This window comes from Macaca fascicularis, chromosome 6 (assembly GCF_037993035.2).
Source record: "Macaca fascicularis isolate 582-1 chromosome 6, T2T-MFA8v1.1".
In the NCBI taxonomy this organism is placed as follows: Eukaryota; Metazoa; Chordata; class Mammalia; order Primates; family Cercopithecidae; genus Macaca; species Macaca fascicularis.
Window position 1 is genome coordinate 98938973 of NC_088380.1, and position 13411 is coordinate 98952383.

The 13411-nt window shown below is 39.9% G+C and overlaps 1 protein-coding gene across 24 annotated transcripts in view; it reads right to left on the minus strand.

Moving 5' to 3' along the window:
• Positions 1–13411, minus strand: part of MCTP1 (multiple C2 and transmembrane domain containing 1) — a 596832-nt gene that overhangs the window by 239855 nt on the left and 343566 nt on the right. For all 24 annotated transcript variants that reach the window (XM_045394825.3, XM_045394824.3, XM_045394823.3 and 21 more), the window contains one exon: positions 4458–4537. In XM_045394825.3, coding sequence (XP_045250760.2) covers positions 4458–4537 — 80 coding nt within the window. The remainder of the gene's footprint in view (positions 1–4457; positions 4538–13411) is intronic.

The following is a 13411-nucleotide window of genomic DNA, read 5'->3' on the forward strand; positions in this document are numbered from 1 at the left end:
AATAGCCAGAAAACAGCACTTTGAATTTTTCCATCCTACAAGATCTAAATAATTCTTGTCGTAAAATAGGCAAACGGTCTGAGGTGCCTGACATCCAGGCATTCTTTTACACATCGGTCCCTCCCTAGTCTCTGTTCCCAATGCAACTCGTCCCAAATCTTCCTTCTTTCCCTCCCGCCTATCCCCTCAGTCCCAACCCCAAGCATAGCTGAGGTTTTCTAATCTTTCTTTTCTACAGACCCATCTGACCTCTCCCCTCCTCACCAGGCTGAGCTAGGTCCCAATTTTTCCTCAGCCTCCGCTCCCCTACCCTATAATCCTTTTATCACCTCCCCTCCTCACACCCGATCTGGCTTACAGTTCCATTCTTCGACTAGCCCTCCTGCGCCTGCCCAGCAATTTCCTCTTAAAAAGGTGGCTGTAGTTAAAGACATAGTCAAGGTTAATGCTCCTTTTTCTTTATCCGACCTCTCCCAAATCAGTTATCGTTTAGGCTCTTTTTCATCAAATATGAAAAACCCAGCACGGTTCATGGCTCATTTGGCAGCAACCCTGAGACGCTTTACAGCCCTAGACCTTAAAAGGTCAAAAGGCCGTCTTATTCTCAATATACATTTTATTACTCAATCCGCTCCCGACATTAAATAAAACCCCCAAAATTAAATTCTGGCCCTCAAACCCCACCACAGGACTTAATGAACCTCGCCTTCAAGCTGTACAATAATAAAGTAGAGGCAGCCAAGTAGCAATGTATTTCTGAGTTGCAATTCCTTGCCTCCACTATGAGAGAAACCCCAGCCACGTCTCCAGTGCACAAAACTTCCAAATGCCTGAACTGCAGCAGCCAGGCATTCCTCCAGGACCGCCTCCCCCAGAAACTTGCTTCAAGTGCTGGAAATCTGGAAACTAGGCCAAGGAATGTCCGCAGCCCAGGATTCCTCCTAAGCCGTGTCCCATCTGTGCGGGACCCCACTGAAAAATCGGACTGTTCAACTCACCTGGCAGCCACTTCCAGAGCCCCTGGAACTTTGACCCAAGGCTCTGACTGACTCTTTTCCAGATCTTCTTGGCTTAGTGACTGAAGACTGACGCTGCCTGATTGCCTCGGAAGTCCCCTGGACCATCATGGACACCGAGCTTCAGGTAACTCTCACAGTGGTGGGTAAGTCCGTACCCTTCTTAATCAGAATGGAGGCTACCAACTCCACATTATCTTCTTTTCAAAGGCCTGCTTCCCTTGCCTCCATAACTGTTGTGAGTATTGACGGCCAGGCTTCTAAACCTCTTAAAACTCCCCTACTCTAGTGCCAACTTGGACAACATTACTTTATGCAATGTTTTTTAGTTATCCCCACCTGCCCAGCTCCCTTATTAGGATGAGACATTTTAACTAAATTATCTGCTTCCCTGACTGTTCCTGGACTATAGCCACACCTCACTGCCACCCTTTTTCCCAGTTCAAAGCCTCCTTCACATCCTCCCTTTGTATCTCCCCACCTTAAACCACAAGTATAGGACACCTTTACTCCCTCCTTGGCGACCGATCATGCACCCCTTACATCCCATTAAAACCTAATCACCCTTACCCGGCTCAACGCCAGTATCCCATCCTGCAGCACGCTTTAAAAGGATTAAAGCCCATTATCCCTCACCTGTTACAGCATGGCCTTTTAAAGCCTATAAACTCTCTTTACACTTCCCCCATTTTACCTGTCCTAAAACCAGACAAGGCTTACAGGTGATTTCAAGATCTGCGCCTTATCAACCAAATTGTTTTGCCTATCCACCCCATGGTGCCAAAGCCATATACTCTCCTATCCTCAATACCTCCCTCCACAACCCATTATTCTGTTCTGGATCTCAAACGTACTTTCCTTACTATTCCTTTGCACCCTTCATCCCAGCCTCTGTTTGCTTTCACTTGAACTGACCCTGACACCCATCAGGCTCAGCAAATTACCCAGGCTGTACTGATGCAAGGCTTCACAGACAGCCCCCATTACTTCAGTCAAGCCCAAATTTCTTCCTCATCTGTTACCTGTCTCAGCATAATTCTCATAAAAACACACATGCTCTCCCTGCTGATTGTGTCTGGCTAATCACCCAAACTCCAATCCCTTCTACAAAACAACAACTTCTTTCCTTCCTAGGCATGAAGAGCCGAGACCGCATCCTGTACCCTTTCTGTCCAAACAACTTGACCTCACTGTTTTAGCCTAGCCCTCATGTCTGCTTGCAGTGGCTGCCACTGCTTTAATACTGTTAGAGGCCCTACAAATCAAACTATGCTCAACTCACTCTCTACAGTTCTCATAACTTCCAAAATCTATTTTCTTCCCCCCACCATCACTCAAGACAACAATTATGCTGATAAGGTAGCTAGAAAGCAGCCATCAAAAGGCATCAGATATCATTGCTCAGGACAATGCTTACGTTATGTTAGCTAAAAAATGAACTAGCATTCCAACTTCTATCCCTCACAGCAGTTTTCCTCCTTCACATCAGTCACTCCTACCTTCTCCCCCGCTGAAACTTCCACCTATCAATCTCTTCCCACACAAGGCAAATGGTTCTTAGACCAAGGAAAATATCTCCTTCTAGCCTCACAGGCCCATTCTATTCTGTCGTCATTTCATAACCTCTTCCATCGAGGTTACAAGCCACTAGCCTGTCTCTTAGAACCTCTCATTTCCTTTCCATCCTTGAAATCTATCCTCAAGGAAATCACTTCTCAGTGTTCCATCTGCTATTCTACTACTCCTCAGGAATTTCTCAGGCCCCCTCCCTTCCCTACGCATCAAGCTTAGGGATTTGCCCCCTCCCAGGATGGGCAAATTGACTTTACTCACATGCCTCGAGTCAGGAAACTAAAATACCTCTTGGTCTGGGTAGACACTTTCACTAGGTAGGTAGTGGCCTTTCCTAGAGGGTCTGAGAAGGCCACCGTGGTCATTTCTTCCCTTCTGTCAGACATAATTCCTCGGTTTGGCCTTCCCACCTCTATACAGTCTGAAAGCAGACCAGCCTTTATTAGTCAAATCACCCAAGCAGTTTCTCAGGCTCTTTGTATTCAGTGAAACCTTTATATCCTTTACTGCCCTCAATCTTCAGGAAAGGTAGAACGGACTAATGGTCTTTTAAAAACACACCTCACCAAGCTCAGTCACCAACTTAAAAAGGACTAGACAATACTTTTACCACTTTCCCTTCTCAGAATTCAGGCCTGTCCTCGGAATGCTACAGGGTACAGCCCATTTGAGCTCCTGTGTGGACACTCCTTTTTATTAGGTCCCAGTCTCATTCCAGACACCAGACCAACTTGGACTGCGCCCCAAAAACTTAGAGTCTAAAAACTCAGCAACCAAGCAAGTAATTACGCTGACCCCCCTTAGGCTCTCTCTAATTAGATGTCCTAGGTCCTGCCAATTCTTAGTCCTTTAATCCCTGTTTTTTTCCTTCTCTTATTCAGAGCTTGTGTCTTCCGTTTAGTTTTTCAATTTATACAAAACCGCATCCACACCATCACCAATCATTGTATATGACAAATGCTCCTTCTAACAACCCCACAATATCGCCTCTTACCACAAAATCTTCCTTCAGCTTAATCTCTCCCACTCTAGGTTTTCATGCTGGCCCTAATCCCACTTGAAGTAGCTCTAAGAAACATCGCCCATTATCTCTCCATACCACCCCCCAAAAATTTTCGCCACCCCAACACTTAAACACTATTTTGTTTTATTTGTCTTATTAATATAAGAAGACAGGAATGTCAGGCCTCTGAGTCAAAGCTAAGCCATCATATCCCCTGTGACCTGCACATACACACCCAGATGGCCTTATACACCCAGATGGCATGTACACACCCAGATGTTCCTGCCTTAACTGATGACATTCCACCACAAAAGAAGTGAGAATGGCCTGTTCCTGCCTTAACTGATAACATTACCTTGTGAAATTCCTTTTCCTGGCTCATCCTGGCTCAAAAGCTCCCCAACTGAGCACCTTGTGACCCCCCCACCCCTGCCCGCCAGAGAACAATCCCCTTTGACTGTAATTTTCCTTTACATATCCAAATCCTGTAAAATGGCCCCACCCCTATCTCCCTTGGCTGACTCTCTTTTCAGACTCAGCCCGCCTGCACCCAGGTGATTAAAAAGCTTTATTGCTCACACAAAGTCTGTTTGGTGGTCTCTTCACACGGATGCTCATGACACTGGGAAACACAGCAGGTAGGCATCCAAGAAGTTTTTGGTTGAAAAGTTGTTGAATGAGGCAGTCAGGGAAGATGCCATTATTTCCACTGAGTAAGTGAGGAAGATGGATTTGAGAAAGGCTGACTAGCATGAAGGCTCACCACTGTGAATGACAGAACTAGACCCCAGATCAGCTGACATTTTCTGTTACACAAGCCCACTGCATGACAAGGGGTGGTGATATTACAACAGTTCAAAAGTTACCTGTTTAACTCCAATTGTGTCAGATCCAGAAAGGCTGAGCCCATAAAGTCATCCTGTAGTCCAAAATCATAGTCAAATACCTGAGAAGCCAAAGAGAAAAAGCCTTGTTATAAATATCTCCAATACAAGCTTTATGTGATAACGTCTTGGTCATAAAATGTTGGTTGTCTGTGTCACCAAAAGAACACTAATATTTATTTTTTAAAATAATTGTTTTTGTACTTTGGAATATTAGAGTCTCACAAAATACTTAAAGAAAATTACATTTTATTTTTTACTTAACATTACTGATTGATTATATCAAATAGAACTTTAAGGTAGATGTAACAATCAAATAAAATATAGTAAATCTTCAAAAATGTGGGAAGAAGTATATAATTCAAAAGTATGTCTTTCATATTGGGCTACGGTTGATGAGAATATGATTCCAATATCTTCATATTTTTAGGCCATTAAAGATACATTTTGTGATATAGGACAATGCCACTTTAAACATACAAATAAGTAAAAAGATACTATGATTAATGTACTTTATAAAGTTTTACTAAGGTTAAGTTAAAATAAAGTTTTATTGCCACAAACAATTACTGGGGGATAATACGAATATGACTAACAACAAAAAAACTAAAATGAAAGGAAAAGAAAGAGATAATGTGCTTCTTCCTTTTGTCAATACTCTCTATCCAGTATCTTCTCTGTGTCTTGTGTGGTTCTTATTCACTCTGTGGTAAGTAAGACAGACAATGTTTCTGACCTCTTGGATTCTACATGGAGGGTCTGAGATGGCCTATAAATACCTAAATACAGTTCAGTTATAAGTGCCATGGAGCAAATAAATGTCTAAGAGGTGTGTGGGGAGCTACTATTTTAGATGAGGCGACCAGGAACTCCTCTCTGAGGAAGAATATTTGTGTAGACACCCAAATAATGGGAAGGAGTATGCTATGCTAGTATGAGCAAGAGCCCTCCAGCTGAAGGAAACGGCGAGCCCAGGAGAGGGCTCACAAACACATCAGTTGTGATCAGCAAGAAACGAGTGGGGTTGAAGCAAATGGAGAGAGACAGAGAATGGAAGGATGCTGGAGGGATAGTTCAGAGCTAGATAAGTTAGGGCCATTTCCAAAGGATGCTAAGTGAATGGGAACTGGCTAACTTCCATCCATCTATTAATTTTGTCACTCATTCATTCCCTCAGCCAATACTGACTAAGTACTTATTATGTGCCAGGTAATATGCTAGCAACTGAGTAAACAGTGGTAAGCATAACTGCCGTTCTCAATGCTTACAGTTTAGTGAGGGAGACAGACATTAAACAAGGAAGTGCATAGGTGATACACAGTTACAAATTCTGACAAGTGTTTTAAGGAAAAGAAGAGAGAATGAAAAGAAAGTGAGGAAGTAAGTAAGGAAGATCAGGGAAACCCTTCACAACGAAAGAAAAAAAAAAAATGCTACCAGATGAAATGTAGAGCTGTCACTTCCTGACCTTTTCAGACAGAAAACATTTGTATTGAACACTGGAGTAATTGAGCATAACCAGATAAATCTGCTCTTGAATGGATGACCCAGGCCTTTGGCTGCTCCAGAATGTGAGAATCTATGAAGCTGAATCAATAGCCCCGCACTCCTATGCTCAGTTCTTGGCACAACAGTTAGAAAGCTCAAAGCAGAGCAGCCCTGAATCAGTTGCTGGGTTTTTGTTGCTGCTGTTGTTGTTGTTTCTTCCGTATTACAGGTGTACTTCAATTTAAGAAAACTTAATATGTAAAAAATTGATACTTAAATAAAAAGATAAATACTTTGCATTACAAAAGGATTCTTAGATTTGAAGAGTCACATGGGGATTTATTTAAGTAATAAGCTCCCCTAATGCCTTTTAAATTATTCAATTTGCAGTCATTTGATTTACATACAACCTTTCAAGAGTGCATTTATTGTAGAAAGCTCAGCACTCCTGCAATAAATATTCTCCTTGATCAATTACACTTCTGAGCGTTAGTCATCTGCTCAGTGGCATAGCACATGCATGTATTGCACATCTTAGGCAACTGACATCTCTGTATTTGCAAGTGGCTACAGCAGTGTATTTTACAACATACAATTTACACCAAAACACTGGAGAAATTTCTCTTGTGGAATCATATCTAATCATATCACCCTTAGGCTTAAAGTCTTAGGAGAGAAAATAGGTGGCATATAATCAGTGAGATCACCTGAGGTTCACCCACACATATGAGGTGGAGAGCTGTGAATCCAGTGAATTTATTAGTGCAGACAGCCCAACTGGGCGATTCAACATCCAACATCTTTTCACTCTCATAGTGAGAGTCTTTCCTATTATCCAACTGCTAGATGTCTACTTTAGCTCTCAATTCCTATTAATCTGCAAAGGCATAAACGTGGGAAGAAAAGGAAACACTAGAATCCATGCATTAATGAAATTATTAGCTATGCTACTTGGTTCCAAGCTCTACATACTATTTATTTGTCAGAGGGAGCATTGCTCTATGTGAGCTTCAGAAATACAGAGCATAGGAGAGATATAAAATAGGAAAAGGTACTCCCACTGCACTAACAACAAGCACAGTTAATGCTTATTAATGTTTATTCAATATTTACTAGGCACAACCCAGTTAACAAGGTATTGTTGTTTCTATTTTTCAGATAATGAATCCAAAGCTGAAAAAGTACATGTTATTTTCTCCCCAAATCCTAGGGCTAGTAAGACACAATATTCAAATCTTGTTGTATCGAGTGTCATAAACAGAGTGTGTTTAAATTTCACAAATATATCTTAGGCACTCACTGTAAGAGAAGCATTGAGAATTAAAACATGAATGATTCAGATGAGATTCTTGCTTTCATGGAGCCTTCACACCATTAGTTGGAAACATTAGATAGCAGGTAGGAGTTGTTTGGGACTTGGTAACACCTTCTGCATTCTCAAGTGAGTTTAGAACAATAAATATTTAATTTTAAGCAACAAATTCACTTTACTGTTTACTGAAAATCCATTGGGAAGTGCACCAGTTAAAATGCTTTTGCTTTTGTTTTTAATAGAAAACTCAACTGGCTTTAATTTCTAGCTCAAATGACTGAAGAAATGTCTATAGGTAATTATGGCTTCTGGGAAGTTTTAATTTGGCAGTTCAAAATGATTCATGCATTTATTAATGCATTTATTTGAAAAATATTTGGTGAGCACCCACAATGTTCCAGGTACTGTTCTAGGCATTTGAAATACAGCAGTGATCAAAACAGTCAGTCTTTGAGTTCTTGGAGCTTACATATGGGGTGGTGAGAGATAGGCAATAAAGAAATACATATGCCAAGTAGTAGTGATAAGTGCTAAGGAGATAAGTACTATTTCAGAGTACTAGAGTGATGGGAACTACTATTCATACATGATGTTCAGAAAGGACAATCAGAGTGGGAGGTATTTCCCCATGATGGGAAAAGTGTGCTTCATAATGAGGGAATAGGAAAGTGCATTCCATGAAAAGGAAAGTGTCTTCCACAAGGAGGGAACAGGAAATAGAAAGGCACTGAGGAAACTGGCCAGGGGTCAGTGAGGCTGAAAGTAGTAAGCAAGAGAAGAGTGCTGGAACATTAGTTCAGGCTTAGGCCATGGGGCCTACTAACATATTTTAAAGTCTGGGAGAAGGATCCAGAGAGGAGACTGAGAAGCAACAGCTACTTAGGGAGCAGGAAGACCAGGAGAGTGGTATCCTGAAAACAAACTGAAGAAAGAATGTTAAGATGGAGGAAGTAGTTAACTATATCAAAGGTAAATGATATAGCCTAATCCTATTTCTGCCTCTCCAGTTCTCATCAGAGCTTCCTCATCATTACTGCCTCAATAGCTCCCCTAGGGTCCTAATGAACCCTAGTTTGGGTTCTCTGTTAGGGATATTAGTTGAGGATTTTCCCAACGTATATCCCTTTTTACCTTTTCTATGGGCTCCCAATTTTTCTCTTTGAAGATCCATATGGTTCAATGGACACTGACTTCACCATTGCCTTTAAAAATAAAGGCAACCTTTGCTAGCCATTAAGCCACTTCCATATCTTTGGCCAGTAAATAGGCATGTGATACGAGCTGGCCCATCTGGAATGGATTCAGTACTTGGCTGGGAATGTTGGGACAAAGCAGCTCACACTTCCCCACTAGACTTGAATAAAGAAGCATGCCACTCTGGACCTCCTGGCAGTTGTTTCCATTTAAATGTCCAGAAAAGTGGCTCCCTACCTGTGCCTCCGAATAACCTATTGAGGTGTTTTAAAAATACAGAAGCCTGGACTCTACTTCGGAAGTCCTGAATCAGAGTCTTAGCAAGTGAAATTTGGACCTCTAGATTCTTTAAACCTTTAGGAATAACTCTGGTGTACAACCAGGGATGAGAATCATTGGTATATGACATTTTTTAAGTGCCCTTATAAGCTACTGACAATTATTTTGGACAGGACAGTAATGTGGTCCTTAACTTAAACAGAGCTTAGAGTAACATTTTCAACTTTAACTCTTAAGCTTGGATAGAAATGAATCATTAAAAAGTCAGGAAACAACAGGTGCTGGAGAGGATGTGGAGAAATAGGAACGCTTTTACACTGTTGGTGGGACTGTAAACTAGTTCAACCATTGTGGAAGACAGTGTGGCGATTCCTCAAGGATCTAGAACTAGAAATACCATTTGACCCAGCCATCCCATTACTGGGTATATACACAAAGGATTATAAGTCATGCTGCTATAAAGACACATGCACACGTATGTTTATTGCAGCACTATTCACAATAGCAAAGACTTGGAACCAACCCAAATGTCCATCAATGACAGACTGGATTAAGAAAATTTGGCACATATACACCATGGGATACTATGCAGCCATAAAAAAGGATGAGTTCGTGTCCTTTGTAGGGATGCAGCTGGAAACCATCATTCTCAGCAAACTATCGCAAGAACAGAAAACCAAACACTGCATGTTCTCTCTCATAGGTGGGAATTGAACAATGAGAACACTTGGACACAGTAAGGGGAACATCACACACTGGGGCCTGTTGTGGGGTGGGGGGAGGGGTGAGGGATAGCATTAGGAGATATACCTAATGTAAATGACGAGTTAATGGGTGCAGCACACCAACATGGCACATGTATACACATGTAACAAACCTGCACATTGTGCACATGTACCCTAGAACATAAAGTATAATAAAAAATAAGTAATAATAATAGTAAAATAAATGAATTATTTAAGGAAATGTCCAATTTGTTAAAATGACCATCTTAGAAACAGTTATGTGGTCCCATACAATTATTTTTCTAATCTATCAAAATGTTTCTATTTTTTAGAAGAGTGCTCCCAATTAATACTCTGATCTCCAACTCATGATTAGGCCAAACAAACAACAATTTACATAAATAGATTCCCCTTTATGTTACTTTTATCTCTTCTACTGTAATTCTAGTGTTCACTGTGAACCTGGGATAATAATGTCAGTGAAATAACAATGGAGAATTTGAATTCAACTGAAATGGGTGTCAAATTTATCCTATTATCTAAGATGTGTGTTGGAGCATCACTGTGAATACAGGGCAGACTAAAGTGGCTCCTATCTCAATTAAAAGCACTGCATTTTAACTCCAAGCTTCTATTCTTACCTTATTATATATAGATTGTATAGCTATTTCTCCAAGCCTTGTTCTCACCTGCACAGAATATGTTCTTTTCATTCAAATTAAAAGTTACATAAATTCCAACCAATTGCAAAGAACATTTTTATTTTGTGTAGTTTTTTTTTTTAACTGATAGTTCTAAGTTTTTTTTTAAATAAAATGTTTTTACAAGAAAAGGTACAAGCACTTCAACTTGAATGCACTTTTATAACCTTGGCTCAGAATTGAATTTTGTTTTCCTTGGCAATTTTTACATTGATAGAAATCAGATTACAGGCTACTGATGGACTCTTCTTTTTCCTCTAACTATAGATAGGAGGGTTGTATACTTAATGTGTTCTAATTATCTAGTTCACAGATGCATTTCATACTCTCAGTCACTACCGCATTGATTAGTCCCTAAAAAATCTTTTGGGCAAGTAAGTAATAATCTGTTGTGGAGGATGTGGGCATCATATCAGAACTCAGTCAGTCAAACACACAGGCCTGCATAGAGACAATAAAAATGATGCAATTTTTATGAAATTCTAATAACTTCAAATATTATTTCCACCAAGGTACCTTATTTGATTCTTCCTTCAAGATTAGGCAAAAAATGGAACACAAATAATGGAAAAAATATAGCAAAAAGTTACAGATTTTCTTCGAAGAAAAGCCCTAGGCATTTTACAGAAAATGAAAATCAACTGAAAAAAAAAATAGGAAAGCATTTAAAAAGTATATTTAATACTTTAAAAATATTATAAAGTATTGCATATAATAAAGTAACATCATTTTATATGTGTACTAGTGTCTCAGAGACTTGTATGATTTCTATTTAACTTGTCTTTCTTACATAGAAATGTAAAAAGTAACAATGTAAAAATGTAAGTAAAAGTATTAAAATATTTAAAAATGACTGTGTATCCTCTTCTGTATGGTAGAAGCTACATTGTGGCTACATAATCTTATATATGGAAAGCTCAAAGTGATTTGAAAAAAAGTTCAACAACCTTTGGGCTTTCTTTCTTAGCTTCTCTACTCAGTGTGTCATTAGCCAAGCCTTCTGACCTGCATACAGTGTTGCTGTCTTCATTTACAGCATATATACATTTATAGTATATGTATGTGTACTGTATATATGTAGACTATATATATACAGTAAATGTATAGATACATGCATATATATACCTATACTGTATATTTATACATATAAATACATACGTGTATATTCTTGTTCTCAAGTCAAGACCATTACTGCCACAATTTACACAATTTTGGCCAGGCGCGGTGGCTCGCGCCTGTAATCCCACCACTTTGGGAGGCCAAGGTGGGTGGATCTCGAGGTGAGGAGATCGAGATCATCCTGGCTAACACGGTGAAACCCCTCTCTACTAAAAAATACAAAAAAATAGCCAGGTGTGGTGGCAGGTGCCTGTAGTCCCAGCTACTCAGGAGACTGAGGCAGGAGAATGGTGTGAACCCTGGAGATGGAGCTTGCAGTGAGCCAAGATTGCACCACTGCACTCCAGCCTGGGTGACAGAGCGAGACTCTGTCTCAAAAAAAAAAAAAAAAAGTATAAATTTATGGGGTGCAAGTACAGTTGTGTTCCATGTGTAGATTGTGCATAGCAGTCAAGTCAGGATTTTTAGGGTATCCATCATCTGAGTAACATACACTGTACCCATTAAGGAATTTTTCATCATCTAGCCCCTCACTACCCCCCATGCTTCCAAGTCCAGTGTTTATCATTCCACTCTCTATGTCCATGTGTGCACATTATGTAGCTCCCACTTATAAGTCAGAACACCACCATTCTTTTTTTGTGTACTTCAGTTTTTTGTTTATTTCTTTTTGAGCCTAGTAAGACATTCCTTTTGAAAAATGCATTTTGACATTTGGATTTCTACATAGATGAATACTTATTCTTGAGCACAAGAGAATAACAAAATCACCTGACCAATATCTACCATAATTTGGGGAAGTTCATACGTAACCCTTTCAAAGACAGGACAGCCACATGGTTCTTTCATGGAGTAATATCCCACTAATGAAAGATAGATCCAAAGTAGAAGTAATTAAAAATAAGCTTCTTTCTTCTCATGATTTTGTACTTCAGCAACATTAATGAGATCCAAACAGCCTGTTGCTGTCCTTATTAACACCTGCTTTCTTTCCTGACCATTTTCTTCATAACTGCCATTGCTCTAACTCATGTCTCCTGATCCCCCACATCCCCACCCAAGAAATAATACTTCCTTCACTGGTCACTTGTCTTTTCCTTATTCTTTTTCATTGCCTATCTCAGCTCTTTATTACAAAGATAACTCCTTTTTTTCTCATGTGGATATTTCTTTCTCTCTAGAAGTGAGGAGCAGGGAAGAAACATCTCTGACCATAAAGGTCTTCCCTTTTGTGGGAGAAGGGTTGGCTATGCACACTCTCATATTAACATTATGGTGCCATCCCATATTATGTAGTTAAAGACAGTTCAATAATACTATTTATGGCTGGGCACAGTGGCTCATGCCTGTAATCCCAGCACTTTGGGAGGCCAAGGCGTGCAGATCACCTGAGGTCAGGAGTTCAAGACCAGCCTGGCCAGCATGGTAAAATGCTGTCTCTACTAAAATTACAAAAACTAGGCATGGTGGTGAGTACCTGTAATCCCAGCTACTGAGGAGGCTGAGGCAAGGGAATGGCTTGAACCCAGGAGATGGAGGTTGCAGTGAGCCAAGATCGTGCCACTGTACTCCAGCCTGGGCAACAATGAGACTCTGTCTCAAAAAAAAAAAAAAAAAAAAAAAAAAAAAAAAAAAAAAAAGGCTATTTAATTGATTTTCTTTAGCCAATATCCAATGGAGACAATTTATTATGCAAGTGTGTGTCTATTTTCCCTCTAATGACTTATAGAAAATTATTAACTATATACTTAGGAGATTCTCTTTCCAACCTTCTTATAAACTATCCTCTCATAATTTCAGTAACAACTTGATTATTTCTTGTTCCTTTCTGTGGAGGAAAGAAACAACTAGAGGTAATACAATGATGATATGAGGGGAAGAAGTATGCCTAGTGATTGCTGAAAGATGAGATTTCTGGCTCATGTGCCAGTAGTGACAACTTAGGGAAAAGGGTGGGATATGTGCTGTTGTGGTAAAAGTAGAAAAAGGTCTGGTCACTGAATGAACAGTCAGAGCCTAGGAGCAAAAAAGAATGTAAGTACATAGAGATATGAATTAAAGAAAAGCTGGGCATGAAAATAAAATAAGGAATAGGGCTCAGAATAGGAACTAGGTTGC